The sequence below is a fragment of the Scyliorhinus canicula genome, chromosome 1 (assembly GCF_902713615.1).
Source record: "Scyliorhinus canicula chromosome 1, sScyCan1.1, whole genome shotgun sequence".
NCBI lineage: Eukaryota > Metazoa > Chordata > Chondrichthyes > Carcharhiniformes > Scyliorhinidae > Scyliorhinus > Scyliorhinus canicula.
Window position 1 is genome coordinate 50,367,137 of NC_052146.1, and position 26,312 is coordinate 50,393,448.

The 26,312-nt window shown below is 49.9% G+C and overlaps 1 protein-coding gene across 1 annotated transcript in view; it reads right to left on the reverse strand.

Moving 5' to 3' along the window:
* Positions 1-14,739, reverse strand: part of tesca (tescalcin a) — a 71,487-nt gene extending 56,748 nt beyond the window's left edge. Inside the window, exons 1-4 of the mRNA XM_038790624.1 lie at positions 14,467-14,739; positions 11,554-11,623; positions 11,369-11,449; positions 9,938-10,077 (exon numbers count right to left, since the gene is read on the reverse strand). Coding sequence (XP_038646552.1) covers positions 9,938-10,077; positions 11,369-11,449; positions 11,554-11,623; positions 14,467-14,527 — 352 coding nt within the window. The 5' untranslated portion in view covers positions 14,528-14,739. The remainder of the gene's footprint in view (positions 1-9,937; positions 10,078-11,368; positions 11,450-11,553; positions 11,624-14,466) is intronic.
* Positions 14,740-26,312: the final 11,573 nt, after the last annotated feature.

The following is a 26,312-nucleotide window of genomic DNA, read 5'->3' on the forward strand; positions in this document are numbered from 1 at the left end:
GTGATTGAGGCAGAAATCAGGCCAACATTCAAGATAATGCTGAATGGCATCCTCCCGCTCTTATTTTCCATTGATGAGGAAAATGGTTTGTAGGGATGTGAAACAGGGTGGGTAAATGTGGTCAGAATTAATTGTTTGCTTCGAGAGTAAACATTGATGTTAAGTGGAATGTTTTCATGTTTTAACTTCTGTACATTTCCTGTACTTTCCCCACCCCCAAGGTCCACTTCTTTGTGTCTTTTCTCTTTGAAGCTCCATTTTGCTGGCCCCACTCCCAGCTATAAAAAAAACCTGCAGTTCATTACTGCCTTAGCTATGGCTCTGCTGTCAGCTATCAAATCTATGTGCACTTTCTGTCGACAGAAATATCTCCTTATGTCATGCTTGCCACCTTTCACCTACATCCACATTTATGATGGAATAATTGCCAGTATTTCATAGAGTGAGGGAACACACAGGAAATATGAAGAGAGCAGAAAGTTATCAAAGTTTTAGCGAAGTAGACCTGGCAACATTCAGGCTCGGCAGATGGGTGTCCCAAGTTACATTTGTGCCACACAAGTACTAGGCAATGACCTTCTGCAACAACTCAGACATTCAACAGCATTGCCATCACTGAAACCCCCACCATCAACATCATGTGGGTTATCATTGGTCAGAAAATGAACTGGACTGGTCCCATAAATGCGACAGCTATTAGAGCCGGTCAGAGGCTTGGAATTCTGGAGCGAGTAACACTCCCTGACTTCCAAAGCCAATCCACCATCTAGAAGGCACAAGTCATGAGGGCAATGGAACACTTGGAAGGGTGGCTCTCCAACAACACTCAAGCAGCTCATGCAATCTAGGACAAAGCAGCCTACTTGTTCAGCAGCTTAGGCATTTACCCCCTCTGCCACTGAGGCAGAAATGTGTTCCATTATACACATGCACTGCAAGAACCCCCAAGCTTTTTCAATAGTACCTTCCAAAGCCATTACCTCCATCTCCTGCATGGGAACACCACTCCCTGCAAATTCCGTTCCAAGTTACTCACCATCCTTACTTAGAACTATTTTGCTGTTTCTTCACTGTCACTGGATCAAAATCCCGGAACTCCCTTCTCAACAGCAATAATATAATCATAATCGCTAATTGTCACGAGTAGGCTTCAATGAAGTTACTGTGAAAAGCCCCTAGTCGCCACATTCCGGCGCATGTTTGGGGAGGCCGGTACGGGAATGGAACCATGCTGCTGGCCTCATTCTGCATTGCAAGCCAGCTGTTTAGCCCACTGTGCTAAACCAGTCCCTGGTTTAGTGGGTGTACTTACAATAGTGGGTGTACTTACAACACATAGACTGCAGTTTCAAGCAGGCGGCTCACCACTGCCTTCTCAAAATTAATTAAGGGTTGAGCAACAATCGGCGGCCTTGCTAATAACGCCCACATTCTGTGAAAGAATTTTTAAAAGTCTTATCTTTTCCTCCCAAATCACTCAATGTGAACGAATGACCGATCTGAAACATTGGTCTGGATTGCCCCGCACCACCCGCCGCAAGAAGGCCACGGGCGAGCCGCGTACAACGGAGAAGTCCATTGACCTCGGGGGGGGGGGGGGGGGGGGGATTCTCTGGTCGCCAGAAGGACACGTCCCGAGAATCCCACCCATCAACTCTGCTTCTTTTTCACAGAAATTATCAGATCTGCTCAGTAGTTCTGCCATCTTGTTTTTTTTTAAATTTCAGATTTCCAGCATTCACAGTACTTTGACAAAGGGTCACCTGGACCCGAAACGTTAGCTCTTTTCTCTCCCTACAGATGCTGCCAGACTTGCTGAGGTTTCCCAACATCTTCTCTTTGGGCTCACAGTACTTTGCTCTCAAAATTAACAGTTGTTTGGTTTCAGAGAGGACAAGATGAAGCAAATTCACTTGATTGATGCCAAATTAACAGGATTAAGAGAGGACACCAACTGTTTAAAAAAAGAACAACTGGAGAATTGTTATCTACATTCAAGTTCAGAGGTTTCAATGTGTTGACAAAATGGGTTCCACAAGATGCAAATAGATACAGTATTTTTCATTTTTAAACAGCTGAAAGATTAAAGAAACCGCCGTTTCATTTGTGCTGCATTTTTCGGCTCACACTGACCACAATTGACATTATAAATGCAAAGGTCTCCGGTGGGATTCTCCATTTGTGAGATTAAGTGTTGGCATCAAGGCAGAATTTGTGGACTTTCATGACAGAAAAACTGGTGGCGCACCCGGACCGATTCTTCTACTGTTGAGGGGCAAGTGCCGGCGCCACGTGGAACACAATCGATTCCAATGAAAAATGGTGGCGGATTCGCCGGTTACGTGATTAACACTCAGGAGGCTGACAAGCTGCAGCCGCATATACACACTGCACTTCCCACACACACCATCTCAGCCAACAAGATGGGAGCGAGGAGGGCAGCCTGGTTTATCGATGCTGAGCTGGAGACCTTCTTGGACGTGGTGGAGGAAACGGAGTAGGCAACACTGTGCCCTTGATACTAATTCTGTCCCACACACCCATAAATCTACCCCTACAACCCGGAGGGGGGGGGGGGGGGGGGGGGGGGCAAACACCCCCCTGCACCACATGCTGGCACCCACTCGGCCGCCTTGGCCCAGTGCCCTGGCCACTGAGGCCACCAGCTACCCACCCCCTGGGCTGCATGAGTTGTACTGTCTAACACAGTTGTTATAAGGGGCTAGTTTAGCTCACTGGGCTAAATCACTGGCTTTTAAAGCAGACCAAGCAGGCCAGCAGCACGGTTCGATTCCCGTACCAGCCTCCGTGGACAGGCACCGGAATGTGGCAACTAGGGGCTTTTCACAGTAACTTCATTGAAACCTACTCGTGACAAAAGCGATTTTCATTTCATTTTTCATTTCATTTTCAACACTGTTATTTTCTGTGCGCGGAGAAGGCTGCGCACAACTGCTGGTGGTGTGAGAAGACAGGAGGGAAATCGCTGGACCTGCGGGCCTTCATGGTGGCCAAGCAGAGAGCCCTGGACAGTCAGAGGGCAGGTTGACCTGAGGAACCAGCTGCCATCTACTGTGGAGATGCAATCACAGAGCCAGGGACTACATGAGGGGTTGTCGGCGAGCATCCAGTATCTGCAGGTGCAGTTGGAGGAGTCCAACCACGTGCAGGAGCAGGAGGTGGTGCCGACAAAGTGTGCCACCCAGGCCAATCCCGCACGGGTGGCGTCCGTGGTGGAGGCACTGGGGGTGACAGCCTTGGCTATGGATTAGCATGTCCAAGGCCTTGGGGATTCTGTTCAGGTGCTGGACAAGGCCCAGGACAGGGTTATCGCCTCACAGGCGACCATGCCCCAGAGCCACCTAGAAATCGCAGCATCGCTCCTGAGCTTGGCCCAGTCACAGGCCATGGCTGGGAATATCGGTGGCATTGCCCAGGCGCTGGCTGACAGGGCGCAGACACTGGATGATGTGACAGAAACCCAGAGGATGGAGGCACAGTCTCCGAGGCACAGACTGCGGAGCAGTCACAGACGGAGGTGGTCCACTCCCTGTGCTCCATGGCGATAGAGCGTGCTGACCCTGGCCGAGGCCAGGGCAGGACTCCAGGACTCCAGGACTGGCAGGCCCAGGTGGTGGAAGGGCCTCAGGGTTGCCTGATGGACCCCGGGCTATTCCATGGGATGGGGGTGTAAGGGGAGCTATTCCCCTTACACCCCCATCCCATGGAATAGCCCGGGGTCCATCAGGCAACCCGCAGGAGGAGGAGGTGATGGGGCCCTTGCCAGTGACTCCCGCAGGGGAGGTGCTAGAACACTGCAGCACCTCGGACGTCCTCCCCCTCCTGTCCCTGGCGCATCTGGTGGGCAGCGGGCAGAACGGGGTGGCACCACATCACCCAGGACATCCGAGCAGTCGCCCCAGAAGACGCCCGCCAATGAGTTCTAGGCCGCAGGGCAGGAATCACAGCAGACTGCCTCCACTCCTGCGGCACCATCTGGGGAACCACCTAGTCATAGCGTAAGGACCCGTAAGGCCAGGAAGTTAGACACTAGTTAAGTTGGCACAGGTGTAGTTTAGCTATAGGGACTGGGGCACAAATCTGTATATTTTCGTTCACATTTAAAACCTGTTGTCACCGTTACAACCTGTCTCGGTGCTCTGTCAGATGGGTGTGAAGGGTGGGCTGGTCTGGGCTGGCCGGGTGGGGGGAGAAATGGGGGGACGTTGGAGGTGGTGAATAGGCGGGCCCTGTGGATGGTCCATGCTCCCCGCCCTCCCACCTCCTCCCGCCCACCTCCCCTGCCCCACCCCGACCATCCCCACCACCGTCACCCCAGGGATTAGATGGGACCATGTGATGGAATATCCAGCTCGCATGCAGGGATGACCCAGGTGGACGGTGGAAAGTGCTACCGTGAGCAGGAGTCAGACGTTGTCATTACGATGTGAAGCACAGGAGATCATCGCAGAGCAGATTGTCATCATCCTCCATCCCATAGGCCAGACCCGCTGTTACTGCCAACCCACAGCCCGTAATGTGACAGGTATGTATCACAGAGCGAGTTTCAGGCCGGGGGAGTGACTGGGGGGAGTGAGGAGGGAGGGGTTGGGATGCGGTATCCGTGCCCCTGGCCAGTGGCCCCCTCCAGCCCCCCCTCCCCAGTCGATGAACCTGGAGGCAATCAGAGCGTCCCGTGCGCGTTGGCCCTGGCAATCACGTTGTGCGGCCTCCCGTGCCTGCCTGGGCCCCATGTCCTGCCCACGCTCACCCTCCCCCACATCCTCCTCATCGGCAAAGCCTGCCGTTCCTCCTCCTCCAGCACATTGCCCCTCTGCTGTGCGATATTGTGGAGGACGTAGCAGACCTCTGCAATGCAGGCGGCCCTCTCGTACTGGAGGGCCTTTCCAGAGTGGTCCAGGCACCTGAACTGCATCTTCAGGAGGCCAAAGCACCTCTCGATCACACCCCTGGTTTCGGCATGGGCTTCGTTATAGGGGATCTCTGCTACGGTCTGTGGCCTCCGGATAGGCGTCATCAGCTACGACCGCAGCGGATAACCCCTGTCACTCAGAAGCCAACCCCCAACCGGGCAGGGGGGTGGGCTTCTCAAACATGTCAGGGACCGCTGAGTGTGCAGGATGAAGGCACGTGTGCACTGCCCTGGCTATTGGGGACAGAAGTTCATGATGTGCAACTGATATCAACTTCACATTCATCGAGTGTACCCCTTTTGGTTTGTGTAGAGTGGCCTGTCAACTGCAGGGCTCCGAGGGGGCATGCATCCCGTCAATCACCCTCTGGACCCTGGGCATCCCGGTGATGGTGGCGAACACCGCTGCCTGGGCATCCTGGTGGGCTCGGTCCATATTGAAGTGGATATATTGAACCACCTGGGCATATAGGGCCTCCGTGGTGGCATGGATGCACGTGTGCACCGAGGTCTGTAAAACCCTGGACAGGTCTTCACTTGACACCTGGAAGGACCCTGTGGCATAAAGTTTCAGGGCAATCGTCACCTTGATGGCCTTCGGGAGCGGTTGTGCTTCCCCATATGCCCACAGTGCCAGGTGTGCCATCATCTGGCAGATATGTCGCACTGTCTCTCTGTTCATCCAGAGTCTTCGACGGCATGCCTGGTCCGGCAGGTCCTCGAATGACAGGCAGAGTTGGTACACACGAGGCCTCATGCAGCACCTCCTTGGCACCTCCTTCTTCTCGGTCTGTTGGGCAGCGGGCTCTCCATCCTCCTCGAGCAGCACCCTGCTCATTCATCCACAGGGCATCCCCCAGGCCTGTGGTGACTAACAGGAAGGCACCATTGCTGGTTGAATTCCAAAATCCTTTGTCTGCAGTGGTGAAAGGCCGACATGTTAACATGGTGCGCAAGCTCCGTGCCCAGCCAAGTTCACCGGGCTGCATGGTGGCCCTGGTTGGCACTGCGAACTCTACCCCTGGCCCCGTCGGTGGCCAGCACCATGGGGGTCTCTGGCCCTGGCAGCTGTCCCTGATGCCAGGAATACCATTGGTTTATAAGATTGTTATGCTTTGGGACTGTATCTTTAATTTAAAGTAAAATTAAGGGAGTCATGTGTTTTTGTTTGAAGCCTGCTCGGCAGAAAGCATGGGTGGTTTGAGTGATAGAGATTAAAGGGGGCCCAAATTTTTTTACTGGGAAGAAAGTGTCTAGATTTTTACACCATTAACCATGAATAGACGATGACCGGGACTTTCCGGCAGCCTACGTTTTCCAGCAATCGAGGTGCCTCGCTATTAGCTGCCGGTGGGATGTTCTGGTCTTGCTGAGGTGGGGAGGGTGCCTTTGGCAGGACTGGAAGATCCTGCTGGCAAGAAGGGCCGGAAAATCCCACCCTGTGCATCTCCAAAGTGCCATGAAATGTTGATACTGTTTGCTTATAGGGCGGCACAGTGGCGCATTAAGCACTGCTGCCTCACGGCGCTGAGGACCCGGGTTCGATCAAGGCCCCGGGTCATTGTCCGTGTGAAGTTTGCACATTTTCCCCAGTGTCTGCGTGGGTCTCACCCCCACAACCCAAAGATGTGTCACACTAAATTGCCCCTTGCTCAACACCATCCAAGACAAAGCAAGTCTGCTTGATAAGTAGCCCACTCAGCAACTTAACTATCTGCTCTCTTCACTGGCACTCTGTGGCTGCACTATGCATCATTTACAGGGTGACCTGCAGTAACCTGGCAAAAGCTTCATTGACAGCTCTTTGCCAAGTAGCAGCTTCCAACGCCGAGATGGATATGGGCACCAGGTATAGCAGAATATCATCACTGCCAAGTTCTCCTCCAAGTCCCCAGCATTCCAACTTGGACATATATGTGGCCATTACTTCATTGTTGTTGGGTCAAAATCCTGGAACATCACTACTGAACAGCACCTTGGGAGCACCTTCACTAAACGGGCTGCAGTGGTTCGAAAGACAAAATCAACATCGTCTTCCCAAGGGAAACTACAGATAAGCAATCAATGTCAGCAAGAACTCCAGAATTTAAAAGTATAAAATTGACACAAGCTATTGTGCAGAATAGGGAATCTGCCTGTCATGGGTTAAGTTCTAAGCTGGGCGTGACTCTATAAAATGAGGATATTAGAAAAGGGAGGAGTTCAAACTATTTTCAAACATTTTTTAAATAATGTTTTACGTTTGCTGGTGTTTGTTTCTGCCTTTCTGAATTGAGAGTGCAGCAGCAGTGACACACCTGGTTTGCATGATTTGCTATATAACAATTGAAATCAGTTCCATGAAGAGGAATATTGCATTGAGGCTCTCACTCTCCTCCTGAAAACACATCTGTTCCAGAATGTATTTTCTCTTTCTCATGTCCCATTGCAGTTAGGTGAGTAATATTTGCTGCCATCCCTAAGGGGTACAAGAAAGAGAAAAGAAAATATTGTACTCCAGTGAAAGCAATAAGCTTGTGAAATCCCCATGGTTGTCAGAAGTTATGTAACTCACTTTGGTTTTTTCACTATCAGAATTGGATATCTCCCAACAATGAATGGAACTTCTATACAGGTTTGGCTTCTTGAGTAGGAATTTGCTACTTGTTTGAATGTGCTGATGACCAAGTTTTCAAGTCATGAGAGAAATCAATGGGTAGGAATGAATCAAACAAAGAAAACTAACAAACACGACTATAAGATATGGAAAGCTGACAAAGTAAATCTTTCCCACTTATGGCTGTTAATTTAAAGAATGCACTGCCGGCAATAGACAGAACATTCCAAAAAAAATCTGAATGTCCTATTAGGTGTTCGGTCAAGAATATTCTTGAATGTTTCAGATGTTGGTGGCAGCTTTTTCTTTTTATTCAGGTGGGCGTCCTTCCATGGTCTAGTGTCGAACATCTCCTCGTAGACAGTTCTGTGTGGAGTTGGGAGCAGCGAGCTAAGAGCCTGCTAACACAGAGGTGAAGGAAAGAAGGCACAAAACAAGAGACCTTCCCTCACTTAAAATAAATCAATTGGAAATGAACATTCCAGAGAAATGCAGCTTTTTTGTCACGCCAATAAAATTTTTACTGAAAAGTACGATCTTAAATTTAGAGTAAGCAAGAATGGGGTGCGGGATTCTCCGTTCCCGCGCGGCATCGGGAAGGCCGTCGTGAACTCGGCCGAGTTTCACGACAGCCTCGGAGGCCGCTCCTCGCACCCTATTCACCCCCCCCCCCCCCCCCCCCCCCCCCCCCCCCCCCCCCCAGGGGGCTAGGAGCGGTGCTCCGTAATTCTCGGCCGCCGGGCCTTGACGCCTGCGTTAAGGCGGCGCGCCGAGAATGACGCGACGGCGGCGCCTAAGTGACGTCAGCCGCGCATGCGCAGGTTGTCCGGCTCCAACCCGCGCATGCCCGGCTGACGTCACGACGGCTGCCGGCTCCAACCCGCGCATGCGCGGTTGCCGTCTTCCCCTCCGCTGCCCCGCAAGACGTGGCAGCTTGATCTTGCGGGGCGGCGGAGGGTAAAGAGTGCATCGCTTGGAGACGCCGGCCCGACAATCGGTGGGCACCAATCGCGGGCCACTCCCCTCCCGAGCACGGCCGTGGTGCTCACTCCCCTCTCCGCCACCCACAAACCACAAACGAAGATTTGGCACCATGTTCACGACGGCAGCGACCAGGTGTGGTTGCCACCGTCGTGAACCGGTCAGGAACGTCAGGCCGCTCGGCCCATCCGGGCCGGAGAATCGCCGGTCGCCGTGAAAAACGGCGAGCGGCGATTCAACCGGGCGGGGGTGGGAGAATCGCGGGGGGTGCCAGGGCGGCGTGTCGTGAGTTGCCCGGCCCTCCTGCGATTCTCCCACCCGGCGTGGGGAGCGGAGAATCGTGCCTGTGATGTCGTCATCACAGGAATAGAGGATTTATTAGCAGTTGGAAGTTGCATTTGACCCAGCATCCCCATTCCTTTTTTGACAACTCACTTCCAGGGGGCTGGTTTAGTTCAGTTTTCGTTTTCTTTTTTAAAATAAATTTAGAGGACCCAATTATTTTTTTCCAATTAAGGGGCAGTTTAGCGCACCTACTCTGCACATCTTTGGGTTGTGGGGTGAAGCCCACGCAGACACGAGGAGAATGTGCAAACTCCACACGGACAGTGACCTGGGGCCGATATCGAACCCGGGTCCTCAGCACCATGTAGCAGCAGTGCTAACCAATGTGCCAACGTGCCACCTGGTTTAGCACAGTTGGCTCGACAGCTGGTTAGTGATGCAAAATGAGGCCAACAGCGTGGGTTCAATTCCCATACCGGCCTACGTTATTCATGAAGGCCCTGCCTTCTTAACCTTGTCCCTCACCTGACGTGTGGTGATCCTCATGTTAAATGACCACCAGCCAGCTCTCCCCCTCAAAGGACAGCCTATGGTCGCCTGGGACTATGGTGACTTTATTTTACTTTCCTTCCAACCATACCCATCAGAGCTCTTCAGAAATGCATCTAATTGAGGAACTTCCACCTTGAACACTTTTTAAAAATCCACTGACACTTAAAAGGAAATGTATTTACAAGAATAATGAGATAAGATACGGTAGGCAAATAACTTAATAGTTTGAAACTAGGTCAAGCGGGAGAAAGGTCAGAAACACTGAACTGTGGAAAGAAGAAAAATTAAAAATTAACTTTGTAGGAATGGATGACTGAATTTTCACTTGCCCTCTCCACATTTTACATTTTGGACGCGAGACATGTTACATTGGCACAAGTTATCATTATCTCAATGTTGACAGCTATGCACCATTGAGCTGAAATATCACTGATTATCACAGGCAACAAGCAGCTCAACAAGACTGCAGATTTCCAAATCATTTCAATGAGACAACATTAGTTTTTAGTTACTATTTTTACATATTTATTTCATTACTTAACTTATGATTTTCTAGTGCAGAATTAAGATCATTATTACCAGTGGCTTACATTGCAGTTTCTCAGTTTTGTAGTATTCCAAGTCCTCTTTTGTGTGGTTCTCACCCATATGTTGGAAAAACGATAAAGTAGTCAGGAAATTTTCAAAAGTGATTTCATCAATCGTTCCAACTGATTGTAGCCCCAGGTTTCTAGGACAATACACATGGAGATTAGGATGTTTTTTTTCACATCAGAAGAATTGAAGTAATTGTAATACTGTACTTTGATTTTATTCTACCGGACCTGCTGGGTGATCTTTATTCTAGGAAATCTCCTTTTAAGCACCCATTATTCCCAGACCAGGTACGGCACAGATTACAAGCCTCCTTTTCCCAGGCTGGCCTAACCTATCAATATAATTCAATCACAACAAAAAAATCACATTGTGTTATTTCCATTTTGTGCACCAGCTGTCTTTGCAGTCTGTAAGATGTTTAGTTCCGGGGCCAGTTTTTTTTTTCTCTCTGTGCCTGTATTTTCTCTGAAGTGGCTAGAATTGCTCAAGGACACCTACCTGAACATAGAACAGTACAGCACAGAACAGGCCCTTCGGCCCTCAATGTTGTGCCGAGCCATGATCACCCTACTCAAACCCACGTATCCACCCTATACCCGTAACCCAACAACCTTACTTTTATTAGGACACTACGGGCAATTTAGCATGGCCAATCCACCTAACCCGCACATCTTTGGACTGTGGGAGGAAACCGGAGCACCCGGAGGAAACCCACGCACACAGGGGGAGGACGTGCAGACTCCACACAGACAGTGACCCAGCCGGGAATCGAACCTGGGACCCTGGAGCTGTGAAGCATTGATGCTAACCACCATGCTACCCTGCTGCCCCTGAGTGAGGAAGCTTCCAGTCCAATGGTCTGAGTTGGACTTGCCGTCAGATTTCATAGATCTCAAAGTCCAAAGATGTGCAGGTTAGCTGGTTGGCTATGCTAAAATTGCCCCTTAGTGTCCAAAGGTTAGCTGTGGTAAAGGGGTTGTGGGGATAGGGTGGGGGATTGGGCCTAGTTAGGGTGCACTTTCAGAGAGTCGGTCCAGACTCGTTGGGCCGAATGGCCTCCTTCTGCACTCTTGGGATTCTAAGATTTTTTTTTTTAAATGTTTAAAATAAATTTAGAATATCCAATTCATTTTTTCCAATTAAGAGGCAATTTACTGTGGCCAATTCACCTACCCTGCACATTTTTGGGTTGTGGGGACGAAACCCACGCAAACACGGGGAGAATGTGCAAACTCCGCACAGACAGTGACCCAGAACTGGGATCGAACCTGAGACCTCGGTGCCGAGAGGCAGCAGGGCTAACCCACTGCGCCACTGTGCTGCCCTAGGGACTTCAAAGATGTGGGTTCCCAAACCAACAGCCTGATTTTTGTTTAGTATAAAATGACAGGCGAAATTTCCAAATAGATTAACTGAAGACTTACCTCTGATCAAAAAATGCATTGACAATTCTTGACTTAATTGGATTACTCTCCAGGTCAGGAATGTTATCGAAGCAATCTTTGCTGTAAAATAAAACAGACGAGCATTTTATGTAGGTGAGCATGGGGATAGTTTTGGTCTTCTAAATGTTGTTATGAAATCTCAATATTCAGAACAATAATAATACCTCATGGTAGCCTTTCCATCAGTTAGGTGCAAGAATCTTCTGTGAAGGATTTCAATTTGCTCTGAAGTGACTGGGAGGAAAGAAATTCCAAATTTTGACATTATACACAAAAGGAGAACAACCTTTCCTAAACTGTCCATATTATTTCTTACGCTGCGTTGGAATTTAGAAGAATATGGGGGGATCTTAGAGAAACATATAAAACTATGAAGAGAATAAATAAGTGTTATCACCCTACATGGGACTCATACAGCTGGGGATGATTGTTCCCTAGTGCTAATTGGGTTATGAGTTAACCAGCATTAGTATAACAGGTCAGCTGCTGTAGTACCTGACAAGAAGGAGTTAGGATCCTGAGATGTGTGACTGCTTCCTGTGTAAATACTGCTGTTATGCTGAATAACTGTCTTTCTTAGGAACTCCTTGGACTCCCCTTTGCCGTTTACTTCAATAAGATAGAAGCAGGGAGGTTGTTTCCACTGTCGGGAGAAACTAGAACTAGGGGGCAGAGCCTCAAAATAAGGGGGAGCACATTTAGGGCTGAGTTGAGGAGGAACTTCTTCACCTGAGGGGTTGGGAATCTGTGGAATTCCCTGCCCAGCGAAGCAGTTGTGGTTACCTCATTGAATGTTTTTAAGGCCAAGGTAGATTGATTTTTGAACAGTAAAGGAATTGAAAAAATGAAATGAAAATCGCTTATTGTCACGAGTAGGCTTCAATGAAGTTACTGTGAAAAGCCCCTAGTCGCCACATTCCGGTGCCTGTCCGGGGAGGCTGGTACGGGAATCGAACCGTGCTGCTGGCCAGCTTGGTCTGCTTTAAAAGCCAGCGATTTAGCCCAGTGTGCTAAGCCAGCCCCTTGAGGGTTATGGTGAGTGGGCGGGTAAGTGGAGCTGAGTCCACAAAAAGATCAGCCGTGATCTTATTGAATGGCGGAGCAGGCTTGAGGGGCCAGATAGTCTACTCCTGCTCCTAGTTCTTATGTTCTTATGTGAAATGTTCTGTATTAGTGTTTATTGCACCTACTGGGGAGCACAGATCAAATAACAGTATGCCCACAGTATCTATTAATGTTAGTCTATTATTTTAAATAGATTATTGATATCTCTGTTAAAATAACTAAATAAATAAATTAAACCTCATACAATGATATTCCATTGGCCTTAGTGCAAGCTAAAATCAAAGGAAAACTGGATGAGCCTTTTACTCCTGCATTTCTTACAAAATATACCTTATAAATTAACTATTATAACCTGCTATCAGACAGAAACCTAACAGTTTTAATGACACCTTCATATTTCACCCTGAGTTCTGAAGGTAGAGCAAAGGTAACCTGTTATCCATTCCCCAAGCTTGTTAATTACAGGGAAGATTTTTTAAAAATCTTTTTGAAGTGATGGTTGCTTGTTGGGAGGGGTATTTAAATGAAAGGTGAAATTAAATAACTCTCCGGCAAATTTGATGTGCCATCAATTGGAATAAATAATGTAACCTAAATGTGGCTGGATTCTATGGAGAATTTTTAGGAAGTGTAAATTACAATTTAGTATTCCCTTAAAAATGACCAAGCAAAGTTAAGTCAGCAAACGTTAAACCACTAGTAGGCAGTTCCTTATTTGAGAAGGGACTGTGTCGTAGATTCATCATATTGGTTAGTGTCTAGAATTTACAGTGCAGAAGGAGACCATTTGGCCCATCAAGTCTGCATCGGCCCCTGGAAAGAGCACCTCACTCAAGCCCATGCCTCCACCCTATCCCTGTAACCCAGTAACCCCACCTAACCCTTTTGGACACTTAGGGCAATTTAGTGTGGCCAATCCACCAAACCTGCACATCTTTGGACTTTGGTGCTGGGGAAGAGGGAGAAAATAGCACAATGGGTGGACCTACACCTCAGGGACTTCCAACAGTTCAAGAAGGCAACTCACCACCACCTTCTGAAGGGCAACTAGGGATGGGCAATACATGGTGGCCCAACCAGTGTTGCCCACATCCTGTAAATTAACTTTTTTTTTAAATGGTATATGCTCTGCTCAGCTAGTTCCAGGATAGGTAAGGTTGTCCCGTAGGCTTAGACTGAGTTCCAACTGTTTAGACCAGGAGGCCATTTGGTCCATTGAGTCCATGCTCACTCTTTATGGTGCAATCCAATCGTAAGTGCCCACCCAATTTCCTTTTGAAATCATTCATTTTCCTGCTTACAATCTGCTTATTAAAATGCAGGAAAACTAGATGCATTGTTGACAGCAATACCATCAGGAATTGATTGAATGCAGCAAACAGGTATATTTTGTAACACGTTCGACAAACAAATAATATGGTAGAGACAAGTTGAATGGAAAGCAGCTAAGGACCAGGATTTTCCCTGGCTGTATTTGGTTGGAGGGGCTGAATGACTCATACAGAGGGTTTGGGGTTTGATCCCTAGTTTGTGCCCAGACTCAGCTGGAGTCACCCAGACAGTAGCTGGGGACAGACTAGTCTCAGCGTCCCTCAGTACGGGAGCAGAAAACACAGAGTGTGTGTGTGTGTGTGTGTCAGTTGTGCAGCCCCCCGCGGTCGGTCAGCCGGTCGCGTGTCAAATAACGGCCAATTGGCTGACGTACCGGAGAGGCAAGCTTGCATGTTGGAAAGGGTTGTCCAGAAACAATGGAGGAAAGAGGAAGACTGTCAAACACACATCAGTCCAACAAATATCAACTCAACCCCTGAGGTTCGACCGTGCGATTAAAGGGAACTGAAAAGTTACTCGATGTTAATCATCCTTCCCGTATTAGGAAATACTTTTCGAACCAGCCTCTTGCTGGCTGCGACCTTCACCAACCCTCCTGCTTTATTCGACATTTTCACTTTTTAAAAAAATTCAAATTGAACCAAATAACAAATGGATGGTCAGCTAGCGCCTGTACTCACAGCCAGTTGTGTGGGCAAGGTTACGGATTTCCCAAGCGGGCAGCGATGGTGTAGATCCCATCACTTCCTTGCCTAAAGCAAAATGTGCAACTTTCAAAACCCTCAAAGTTCTTGGGAAGAACCTGACCGGTACTGGGGAACCCGGCTTCGCGGGGTTTTTCTTTTACATTCGGTTGAAGCTTCTGGTGTTGGAAGGTGTTTATGATGCTCTGATCTCTTGTACAATGGCAATTCTAGTCACTGGAGAGACAAGTGCCCTTTCCGACACTTCCCTATAGTTCCCGCGGAGGATTCCTCTGGGTCCTACCGCTCAAGATCAGTTACAGCCAACACTCATACCCTGTTTCACAGAATACAATTTACAGTGCAGAAGGAGGCCATTCGGCCCATCGAGTCTGCACCGGCCCTTGGAAAGAGTACCCCACCTAAGCCCACAACCCCACCCTATCCCAGTAACCCCACCCACCCTTTTGGGAAAGTAAGGACAATGTAGAGGGCAGCACGGTTGCTCAGTGGTTAGCCTGTTGCCTCACGGCGCCGAGGTCCCAGGTTCGATCTCGGCTATGGATCACTGTCCGTGTGGAATTTGCACATTCTCCCCGTGTTTCTGTGGGTTTCGCCCCCACAACCCAAAGACGGGCAGGGTAGTTGGAATGGTCATGCTAAATTGCCCCTTAATTGGAAAAAAATGAATTTTTTTTTAAACTAAGGGCAATTTAGCATGGCCAATCCACCTAACCTGCACATCTTTGGACTGTGGGAGGAAACCGGAGCACCCGGAGGAAACCCACGCAGACATGGGGATAACGTGAAACGCCACACAGGACTCAAACCGGGAATCAAACCTGGAACCCTGGAGCTGTGAAGGAACTGTGCTAACCACTGTATTACCATGCCCCACGTTCTACCCCTGCCCCGGGACTTCTGTCTGTGCGGAGGTTTCACATTTTCCCCGTGTCTGAATGGGTCTCACCCCCACAACCCAAAGATGTGCAGAGTAGGTGGATTGGCCACACTAAATTGTCCCTTAATTGGAAAAAAATAATGGGGTACTCGAAATTTAAAAAAAACCCCACTGGGCAGCACAGTAGCATTGTGGATAGCATAATTGCTTCACAGCTCCAGGGTCCCAGGTTCGATTCCGGCTTGGGTCACTGTCTGCATATCCTCTCCGTGTGTGCGTGGGTTTCCTCCGGGTGCTCCGGTTTCCTTCCACAGTCCAAAGATGTGCAGGATTAGGTGGATTGGCCATGGTAAATTGCCCTTAGTGTCCAAAATTGTCCTTAGTGTTGGGTGGGGTTACGAGGTTATGGGGATAGGGTGAAGGTGTTGACCTTGGGTAGGGTGCTCTTTCCAAGAGCCGATGCAGACCTGATGGGCCGAATGGCCTCCTTCTGCACTGTAAATTCTATGATATCTATGATATAACTTAACTTGCATCAGTCACCCATTTCCCCCAAAACTCCAGTTACCGACCACCCCCTCCACTCGCCCAGTCACTAATCCTCCCCATCACCCATCTGCTCAGTGATCCAGTCACTTATCTCCCCCCCTCTTCCTAATCATCCATCCCAATGCACAATCATTCATCACCACTCCTCCTAATCACCCACCTCCAGTCACCCATCCTCCCCAGTCCCCAATCCCCCCTCAATCACCATCACCCCAATCCTCACACCTCCCAGTCACCCATCCCCCGAACTCCTAGTCACCCAATCATCTGATCTCCCAGTCACCCATCCCCGGCCTCCCAGTCGCCCAATCATCCGATCTCCCATTCACTCAACCCCCACCTCCCAGTCACCCATCGCCCCCCCCATTCCTAATCACCCATTCCACCACCTCCCAGTCACCCATCCCCCACCTCCCAGTCACCCATCGCCCCCCCCATTCCTATCCACCCAATCCTCCGATCTCCAAGTCACCCATTATCCCCAATTCCCAATCACCCACCCCATCTCACAGTCACCCACTCCCCATCTCTCAATCACCCACCCCACTTCCCAGTCACCCACTCCCCACCTCTCAATCACCCATCCTCCCAATTACCCATCTCCCCATCTCTCAATCACCCATCCTCCCCACCTCCCAGTTACCCATCTCCCCATCTCTCAATCACCCATCCCCCCCATCTCTCAATCACCCATCCCCCCATCTCTCAATCACCCACCCCACTTCCCAGTCACCCACTCCCCACCTCTCAATCACCCATCCTCCCAATTACCCATCTCCCCATCTCTCAATCACCCATCCTCCCTACCTCCCAGTTACCCATCTCCCCATCTCTCAATCACCCATCCTCCCCACCTCCCAGTTACCCATCTCCCCATCTCTCAATCACCCATCCCCCCCACCTCCCAGTCACCCATCCCCCTACCTCCAAGTCAATCGTCCCCCTAACTTCCAGTCACCCGTCCCTCTACCTCCCAGTCACTCATCACCCACCTCCCAGTCACCCATCCTGCTAGCTCCCAGTCACCCGTCCTGCCACCTCCCAGTCACCCATCCCCCTACTTCCCAGTCACCCATCCCCCTACTTCCCAGTCACCCGTCCTGCTACCTCCCAGTCACCCGTCCTGCTACCTCCCAGTCACCCGTCCTGCTACCTCCCAGTCACCCATCCCCCACCTCCCAGTCACCCGTCCTCCTACCTTCCAGTCACCCGTCCTGCTACCTTCCAGTCACCCATCCCCCTACCTTCCAGTCACCCATCCCCCTACCTCCCAGTCACCCATCCTACCTTCCAGTCACCCGTCCTGCTACCTCCCAGTCACCCATCCCCCATCTCCCAGTCACTCATCCCGCTACCTCCCAGTCACCCATCCCCCTACCTCCCAGTCACCCATCCCCCTACCTCCCAGTCACTCATCCCCCTACCTCCCAGTCACCCGCCCCCTACCTTCCAGTCACCCATCCCGCTACCTCCCAGTCACCCGTCCTGCTACCTCCCAGTCACCCGTCCCCCTACCTTCCAGTCACCCATCCCGCTACCTCCCAGTCACCCGTCCCCCTACCTTCCAGTCACCCATCCCGCTACCTCCCAGTCACCCATCCCCCTACCTCCGTCACCCGTCCCCCTACCTCCCAGTCACCCATCCCGCTACCTCCCAGTCACCCATCCCCCTACCTCCCAGTCACCCATTCCCCTACCTCCCAGTCACTCATCCCCCTACCTCCCAGTCACCCATCCCCCTACCTCCCAGTCACCCGTCCCCCTACCTCCCAGTCACCCATCCTGCTACCTCCCAGTCATGCATCGCCCCATCTCTCAGTGACCCATCCCCCCACCTCCTAGTCTCCCGATCTACCCAGGCTGATCGCACATATCTCTAATTGTCTCTTCACAGTATCAGTTGGTCTTCCGAAGAAAGGATATACTTGCCCTAAAGGGAATTGCTAGTCGATTCCTGGGACTAGGGGATTGTCCAAAGAAGAGAAATTGACCATATGGAGTTTGGAAGACTTAAATGAAACAAAACATGCTTAAGGTGCTTGACAGGGTAGGTGCTCAGAAAATGTTTTTACTGACTGGAGAATCTATAACCCAGGGTCACAGACTTGATATAAAGAGGCTGCCATCTAGGGCTGGGATGACAAGAAAGGATTGTGAATCTTTGTCAATACCCCAGAGGACTATTGTTGTTCAGCTCTTGAATATATTAACAACACAGGTCAATAGATTTGTGCTTATTAAGGGAATTAAGGGATATGGGAATAGGGTGGGAAGGTGAAAGATCAGCCATGATCTTGTTGAATGATGAAGCAGACTCAAAGAGCCATCTGGCCTACTCCAGCTCCTATTGGTTATGTTCTTACAATTTTATGTATTATTATCTCGAGGGAGATCATCAACTTTTAAAAAGAAATTTTAAGCTCCCAGCTATTATATGAAAAAATGTGCTGCAAGGATTTCTGTACGAAGTTAAAAAATATTTTAACAAAGTAAGTGCCACTAATTTAACACTATATTTTGTAAACCCTAATTTTTAAACCCAGAAACCTGAACAAAACATGTCCTGTTTTGCTTTTAATTATGTATAGGAATTCCCCTGTATTCTCCAGGATCTTGAGGATTCTTTCACTTTTTCTGGGACCAAACTAAGGTGTGCCACAGCTCTCAGCAATTTACTTTGATTCTCCTCAGTTCCCCAGTCTGGCACTTAAGACTTCCAGAGCGCTCTCTCTGTCTGTAGATATTCCACTGCTGATCTCTTCCTCTAGCTTTCCCAACTTTAAAATGTTTATTTCCTCATGAATTTGGACTTTTCATTCTGAACATGGGCCCCACTCACGATTTCTGCTGAGTGATGCTAACTCAGGAAAACTCCTGGTTCCCAATGGCCTCAACGCTCCTTATTCTGGCTGCTGACAGACAGCTGATCAACTGTTCATGTGAGAAAAAGCTGCATAAACCCAAAACGAAAGACTGACTCCCTCTATTTATCCTCTCAGCAACATGACATGCCGATGACATCTGGGATGTTCCAGATAAAGATTTCAACCAATTATTTACAATTTCCAAACATATCCCTTGACCTTGATCTGAAAATGATATGGATAATTTAAAAACTTGTCTTGTTTAGCCTTTGCTTCCAAATCTTTATTTGATCTGGGTTCAACGTGAATAATTTAAACCCCTTGAGAAGACAACTGTGGACATCTTGGGTGCGATCTACCCAATGGGAACAGAGTCCCATAACGCGTGATTAGCCCAGTGTTCCTTGACGCTCTGAACACTGAGAAACACCACGCTATTGAGCAGCCATTTGGATAGATTGGGGGCCTCAGTGGGGAATGCATAGCCGAGGCCGCACTTAGTCCCATTTCCTGCACTGAGGAGCTCCACTTGCTGGAACTCTTCAGTACAGGATGAGATCGGGATGCCATTTTTAAATGATGTCCCGATCTCTCAAACCAACCCCTGAACCCCCAACTCACAAATAAGAGGGTTCTCAGCCCCCCCCCCCCCCCCCCCCCCCCCACACACACACCTTTCTGCCCCCGTGCAGGTACCCTGGGGCCCAATCGCCATCACTGGAAAAATGGCAGTCTGGCACCTAGGCACTGCCATTGGTAGCCTGGCAGTTCTCCTGGCAACTTACCCAGGTCGCACTGACAGGGTGCCCAGCTGGCAGTACCAGGGTGACAGGCTGGCAGTGCCAAGGTTCCCAGGGTGCCAGCCTGCCCAGCGGGCAAGCACCTATGGGCCTCCGATCCCCAGCACAGAATGGCACTCACTCGAGATCTCCAAGGGAGATAGATCCGAGGGAGTTAGATCCCAACACCTTGGGTAGATCACGAGAGAGCATATTAGAGTGCGACTCGATGTCCCACTCTAATAAGCAGATTTTCTAAAAGGTGAACCTACTCACACTGGATTCACACCGCGATACCTCGCGAGATTGTGCTACATCTTGTGAGGCGTGGTAAGCTGAGTAGATCCCCGAAGAGGGATCATCCGACATCTACCGGCCATGCCACGTTTTGCCACACTGCCTTTCGGACGTAACGTGGCGGATCGATCTCGCGCCTTTTCTTTACCAAGGCTCAGATTGTTTACTCTATTCATACCTCTATTTAGTTCCTTTTAGAAAACATAGACTATCCTTTAAATTGTAGTTACCATCGGGGTGTTTATCAGTTTCTCAACCCCAGGTTTTTTCCACTTATCCCACACTTCAAAAATCAATTTTCCCCAAACTAGAAGTTATATTCCTACAACATCTGAATCTTGAAGTTAGACATTTGTACATAACAGGGGGAAAGCAATTATAGGCTACAAATTGGGGTAAACGATGCCCTCAAAATGAAGACAGAAACTTTTTCACTGCATTCAGTATTTCTCAGCAGGACTGCAGTTAGGCCTATTTATCACCCATCCCTCATTTAAACTGTTTCCCATGCAGCCAGGATCATCTTTCCTATGTCTCTCCGTGTTGTTACATTTCTCTCAATTTTATAAACTTCCTCAATACATTCCTCTTCACCCTACTTTCCTTTACATGGCAGAGATTTTCTGCTGCTCAGTGCCCATTCCAGCCTACTCCTGGAATCCCTTGCCGTGGTATGCTTTTATATGAAAGACATTATTCAGGTGAAAGATGCTGTAACTGCTGAGGTTGTAGAAGAATGAGGTCAGACCTTTAGTTAACACAGAACAAAGCCAATGACCAGATGTACCAATATATTTTTGCATGCTTTACATGTACGCAAATTGGGCTGACATTAGTCCACACATATGCTAATATAATTCAAATACAAATACATTATGCATGAGATGATAATAGAAGCAACAATCATAATTTTCAATAAAATGTCTGTGAAATTCAGAATCAAATATGTAATGTATCCAATTTGTCGCACTTTGAGTATCATTGTAAGCAAAAACGTTTATTCATATTGAGTCTGTGAGGTCAAACAAAACTCAGAACAGATGATGGACTGTGGCAATTTTGTCCTTCCCCAATAGGTGTGTGTCTGTGCTCCCATGGATTTTCTTTTTTGTAGCGGCCCTATATTTGTGACTCAACTTCTCTGTGCGAAATCTATCCCATGGCAATAATTTATAGTCACCACATTTTTAGCAGCAAACAGAATTCCTGTACCCTCAGCAAATGTAACGGTCAATGCAAAACTCTTTGTTTAGAAAATGACCTTGTGATCAGGTGACAACTCAACTGCAGGAGGAGGATACAGTGTTCAGAAGTTTTACCTCAAGGTAATAAGGAAGGCAAAAAACATTTGGCCTTTATAGTTAAGGTATAAAAGTAGTGTTGCTACAACTGTGCAAGACATTGATGAGACTGCACCTGGAGTACTGTGTACACTTTTGATCCCCTTATTTGGAGAGGGACGTAGTTGCATGAGAGGCAGTTCAGAGGAGGCTCACTGGATTGATTGCAAATATAAGGGGCGGGATGCTCTGTGCCAGTGTTGCCGCCAAGTCTGATCGGAGGTGTTCTACCACAGCACATTTGGCACCGTTCCCAGATCAATCCACTGACCATGAAGGGGCTAGCACCGGCACCATGTGGAGCACAATCGATTCAAATGGAAATGGTGTTTGATTCGCCGGAGTCAGGATCGACAATCGAGAGGCTGGCAAGCTGCAGCCACAGATACACACTCCACTCACCACACACATTCATCCCAACCAGCAAGCTGGCAGCAAGAAGAGTGGCTACCCGGTTCACTGATGCTGAACTGACAACACCGCTGGATGCCATGGAGGCGAGGTGGGCCATCCTGTATCCTGAGGTGGGAAGGAGGTTGTCACCTGCCACCGTGCACAGGGCTTGGGTTTGGTGGGAGGCCATGACTCCGTGGGTAACACAGCAAGGATCGGCCAGCAGTGCCGTAAGAAACTGCACAACCTCCTCAGGGCGATCAGATGAGTAGGCAGCACTGTGGCTCTGGCACTAAGTCCTGACCCACTCACCTGTAGCCCCACCCCTCCCCCCACCCTACATCACATGCCAGCACCCATACCAGTCGCCATGGCCGGGTGCCCTGGCCATGAAGGCTGCCAGCTACCCACCCTCTGTGCTGCATGCGTCCGACTGTCTAACATTGTGCATTTCCTTTCTCCCTTCCGCCAAGGAAAAGGTGACCCACAACCACCTGGAGAGGGAAAAGACCAGAGGTCAACTGCTGGCCCTGTGGCCCCTCACCACAGCAGAGCAGTGGGCACTGGACGTGAGCGGTGGGCAGTGATGCACGATCAATTATACAAAGACGAGAGTTGGATGCAATCGAGGCTTTATTACACTAAGATGTGTGGCCTCCTACAGCAGCTGGCGAAGAGGCTGTTGTACTGGGAGCACACATATTTATACTCTGCCTACTGGGCGGAGCCAGCAGGCAGGGAACTACCCCCGTACCAGTAGTACAGGGCCTTACCACAAAATACCTACACCGACATCTATATACAATATATACAGCAGTGGTGACTACCACAGGCAGTCACTGAGGTGAAGACCCGGCTGAGTTGCAGTTCCTTATGACTACTGTGTCACCACCCTCACATTGTCTCTCTACCCCCACCACCCCTACAACCCTTCCCTCCAGCACCATCTCCACACTGCCACACTCCACCAGTACACCCCACCACCACCAGCATCCCCATAACCCCCTCCACCCACACCACTCCCACATCCATAACCCCCCTCCCCCATGCCTACATCCCCATCTCCATCACCATCCTCACACCGCCCCCTGTCCCACCACCACCCAAGCACCCCCACTCCAACACCACCACTCACCACGAGCACGTTAGCGGAAACTCCTGGGACACTATCTGCTGCGCACCACACACACATGCAGCGGTGTAACAGGTGGAGGTAGGAACCCCTGAGGGGATGGATGGTTGGAGGGCGGCCCAGCCCCGGGGAGTAGCTGCCATCCGGATGGGTTTCAGGCTTCTGGAAAGGGTGGTCCATCTATAGTGGAGTTGCAGACACAGAGCCAAGGACTACATGAGGGGATGTTGGCGACCATCCAGCATCTGCAGGTGCAGTTGGAGGAATCCAACCACCTGCAGGAGCATCGGGTGGTGCCGAACATACGTGCCACCCAAGCCAACACCGCGATGGAGGCTTTGGGGGCGAAGGTGTCAGTCATGAGTCATGGTGCACAAGGCCTGGGGCACCCTGTGCGGGCGGTGACCGAGGCCTTATCACAGGCAGCCAGGTACCAGGGTCACCTGGCTTTGCAGCATGCTCCAGAGTCTCAGCGTGCTATGGCCGAGGGCATCGACAGCATTGCATGGGCCCTGGCCAATGTGGCACTGACCCAGAAGGTGGTGGCACAGTGTGAGGTGGTACAGTCCCAAAGGGAGGTATTCCACTCCCTGTGTTGAAACCCTGGTTAGGATGGGAGCGAGCCTCCAGGGCTGGCATCCCCAGGTGGCAGGGGAGCCTCAGGCATTAGCTCCACTTTCACCGTCGTTCCATGAAGCATCCCAGGAGCAATCGGACACTCTGAGGGAGGAGGGAGTGATGGGGCCCATCTCGGTGACTCCCCCAGTCAGAACACCGCAGTCATGGACTCTCCCGCTCCTGTCCCCGGCACATCTAATGGGCAGCGGGCAGAACAGGGCAGTACCGCGCCACCTGTGTCACCCAAGTACCAGTTGGGCCCATCTAGGTCTGGTCGCAGCAGGAGACGGCCTCTCCACCCCAGTTCACACCTCCGCAAGGGTTCAATGGGATCGTATGGTGGAATGGCCAGATGGCATGCAGGGATCACCCAGGTGGACAGTGGAAAATGCTCCCGTGGGCAGGAGTCAGACATTGGCAACCGGTGCCGAGCACCAGAGCTCATCACAGAGTGGGTCATCATCACTCTCCATCCCACTGACCAGACCTGCTGTTATTGCCAACCCAGGGCTCGTGCTCTGCGGTGTGACAGTTAGGAATCATGGAGGGGGTTGCAAGGGGTGGGGGCCGAGAGGATTTTCATGGTAGGGTGAATGTGGGGGTGGGATGGGATGGGATATCTGTCCTCCTGGCCAGTCTCCTACTTGGTAGACATTGAGGTGATTAGAGCATTATGCGCGGTGGCTCAGGCGCACAAGTTTTGCAGCCTCCTGTGCCTGTCCAGGCCCAATTTCCTGACCATCATTGCCCTCGCCCGTATCCTCCTTGTTGGATGAGGCCTGGCGTTGAACCTCTTCCTCAGGTACATTGTCCCTCTGCTGCACGATTTTGTCGAAGATGCAGCAAGATACCATGATGTGGGACAGTCTCCTCATGCTGTCTGTTGGACCCCAAGCACTCTGTATGACCCCTCCTGAGCAGTTCAGGCACCTGAACTGCATCTTCAGGATGCAAAAACAGCACTCGATCACGCCTCTGCATGGGCATCATTATAGCGGGACTCCGCGTTGACCGCAGTAAATAACCCCTGTCGCCCAGGAGCCAACTGATCACCCAGGGGTGTGCCTCGAAAGTTCAGGAACCAGTTAAGTGTGCCAGGATGAAGGCATCGTGCACACTTCCCGGCTAGCGGCGCAGACAGACATGGGGCAAGGATTCTCTGTTGTCCGACGCCGATATCGTAATTGCCGATCGGGCAGAGAATGAGCTCCGATGCCCAAATCGGAGCCGGCGGTGTTTGACGCCGGTCAGCCATGCTCCGGCCCATGGAAGTGGTGTAATTGTGTTGCGTGCCGCACGCCGTTGCAATGGCAATGGTGCATCATCGGAAGGCCCTCCTGTGATGTTCCGCCCACGATGGACTGTGTCCCCAACCGAGCAGTTGACATATGGTGTCAGCGGTTGGGAAGCCGGTGTGGGGGCTGTGGACTGTGTCCAACGCTGCCACACTCGGCCGGGATCTGTGCCGCTGGCCGGGGGGGCTTCCGCCAGGACTGGGGAATGGTAGGGGGTGGCCAGTGAGTGGCCTGTGGGGTTGTGGATAGCGGGTCGGGTCCGTGCATGGCCTGTGCCATGTTGAACGGTGTGACCGCTGCAGGTCGTCCCCGTGCACATGCGTGGCTGGGACTCGGCCAACTCCGGAGGTTTTCGGCATGGGAGCTGGGAGTTTCCCCAGTGCCGTTGCTAGCCCCTTACCGGTCCCGGAGTCGGTGAGGGTTCAGCGCTGATTTTGGCGTCGTAAACGCTGCGAATTCTCCGTTTGAGATGGCACTTAGCTGCTGAAACGGAATGTCCAGCCCATGATGTGCAGCTGATAGTCACACACCAGGTGCACATTCAGCGAGTGGAACCCCTTTTGGTTTGTGATGACCAGCTTGTTATGGGTCGGTGCTCGCAGGGTGACATGCACCTGTAATTGAAAATACAGAAAAATGTGTCATTTGAAACATGGAAGTCTGGCAATATCTGGTCTGAGAGGATACAGGGAAAGATCCCACAAAAGGTTAATAGCTGCAAAGAGCAGGATTATAAAATGCAGATTCTTTCTCACAAGCAGGCTTATCAAACACACAGGTTTCATGTGGTAAGCTAAAACAATGGCTCACACCTTCATGGAATGTAACTATCTCAGGAAGCATCTGGAAAGGCATGGATGAGAGTTTCAATTGACGAATGTTTAAAACAGGCAGGTCTTTCAAGTCATAACCAAGTTAAATTTTAGCATACAGCTAAAAGCAAAGTCTCACACCTTAATTGAAATAAACTCTTAGTAAACAGCTGGAAAGGGTGGAAGATGCTCAGTCGAATTTGGTGTCAATTCTAAAGTGTAAAATTCTACGAACATCAAGTCAATTAAAAGAGAATTGGAGTACGACCTGTCTACGAGAGACAGAATTTAAAGTCAAAATCAAAGGCAAAGTTATGAGCTGGGGACAATTGGAAAATTAATCGATTCGAAATCACAGAATTAAAAGTAACACCTATTGAAACCAAAGGAACTTTGAAGATCACAAAGGACAATGTAATCAGATCTGAGGTGACGTTATGCCCAAAATGAATAATTAGTTGTATTCAAATGTTTACATCAAAGATACTTTTTAACAATCAAAGGGAAATAAGTTAATTTACAATAAGGCTCTAAAAACTTAATAACTCTTCAAGAGAATATAAACTCAGGGAGCAGCAACAACAACAGAGCAGAGAAAAAGGAAACCAGCAACAGGAGAGAAGGGGTGGAAAACTCAGAGAGAGAGAGAGAGAGAGAGAGAGCTCGGTCATGGGAAAGACAAGGCAAGCAGCCGAGTTTAAACAGTTATACATCTAAGGAAGACTAGAATTTAAACAGGAGTCAGAGTCAGCTTAGAGATAGCTAGCAGAGCTAGATCTTATAGCTTAGTACATGGATCGACAAGACAGCAACAGAGCTAACCAGCGAATACATCCCAAAATGACCAGACTTTAAAGAAGATT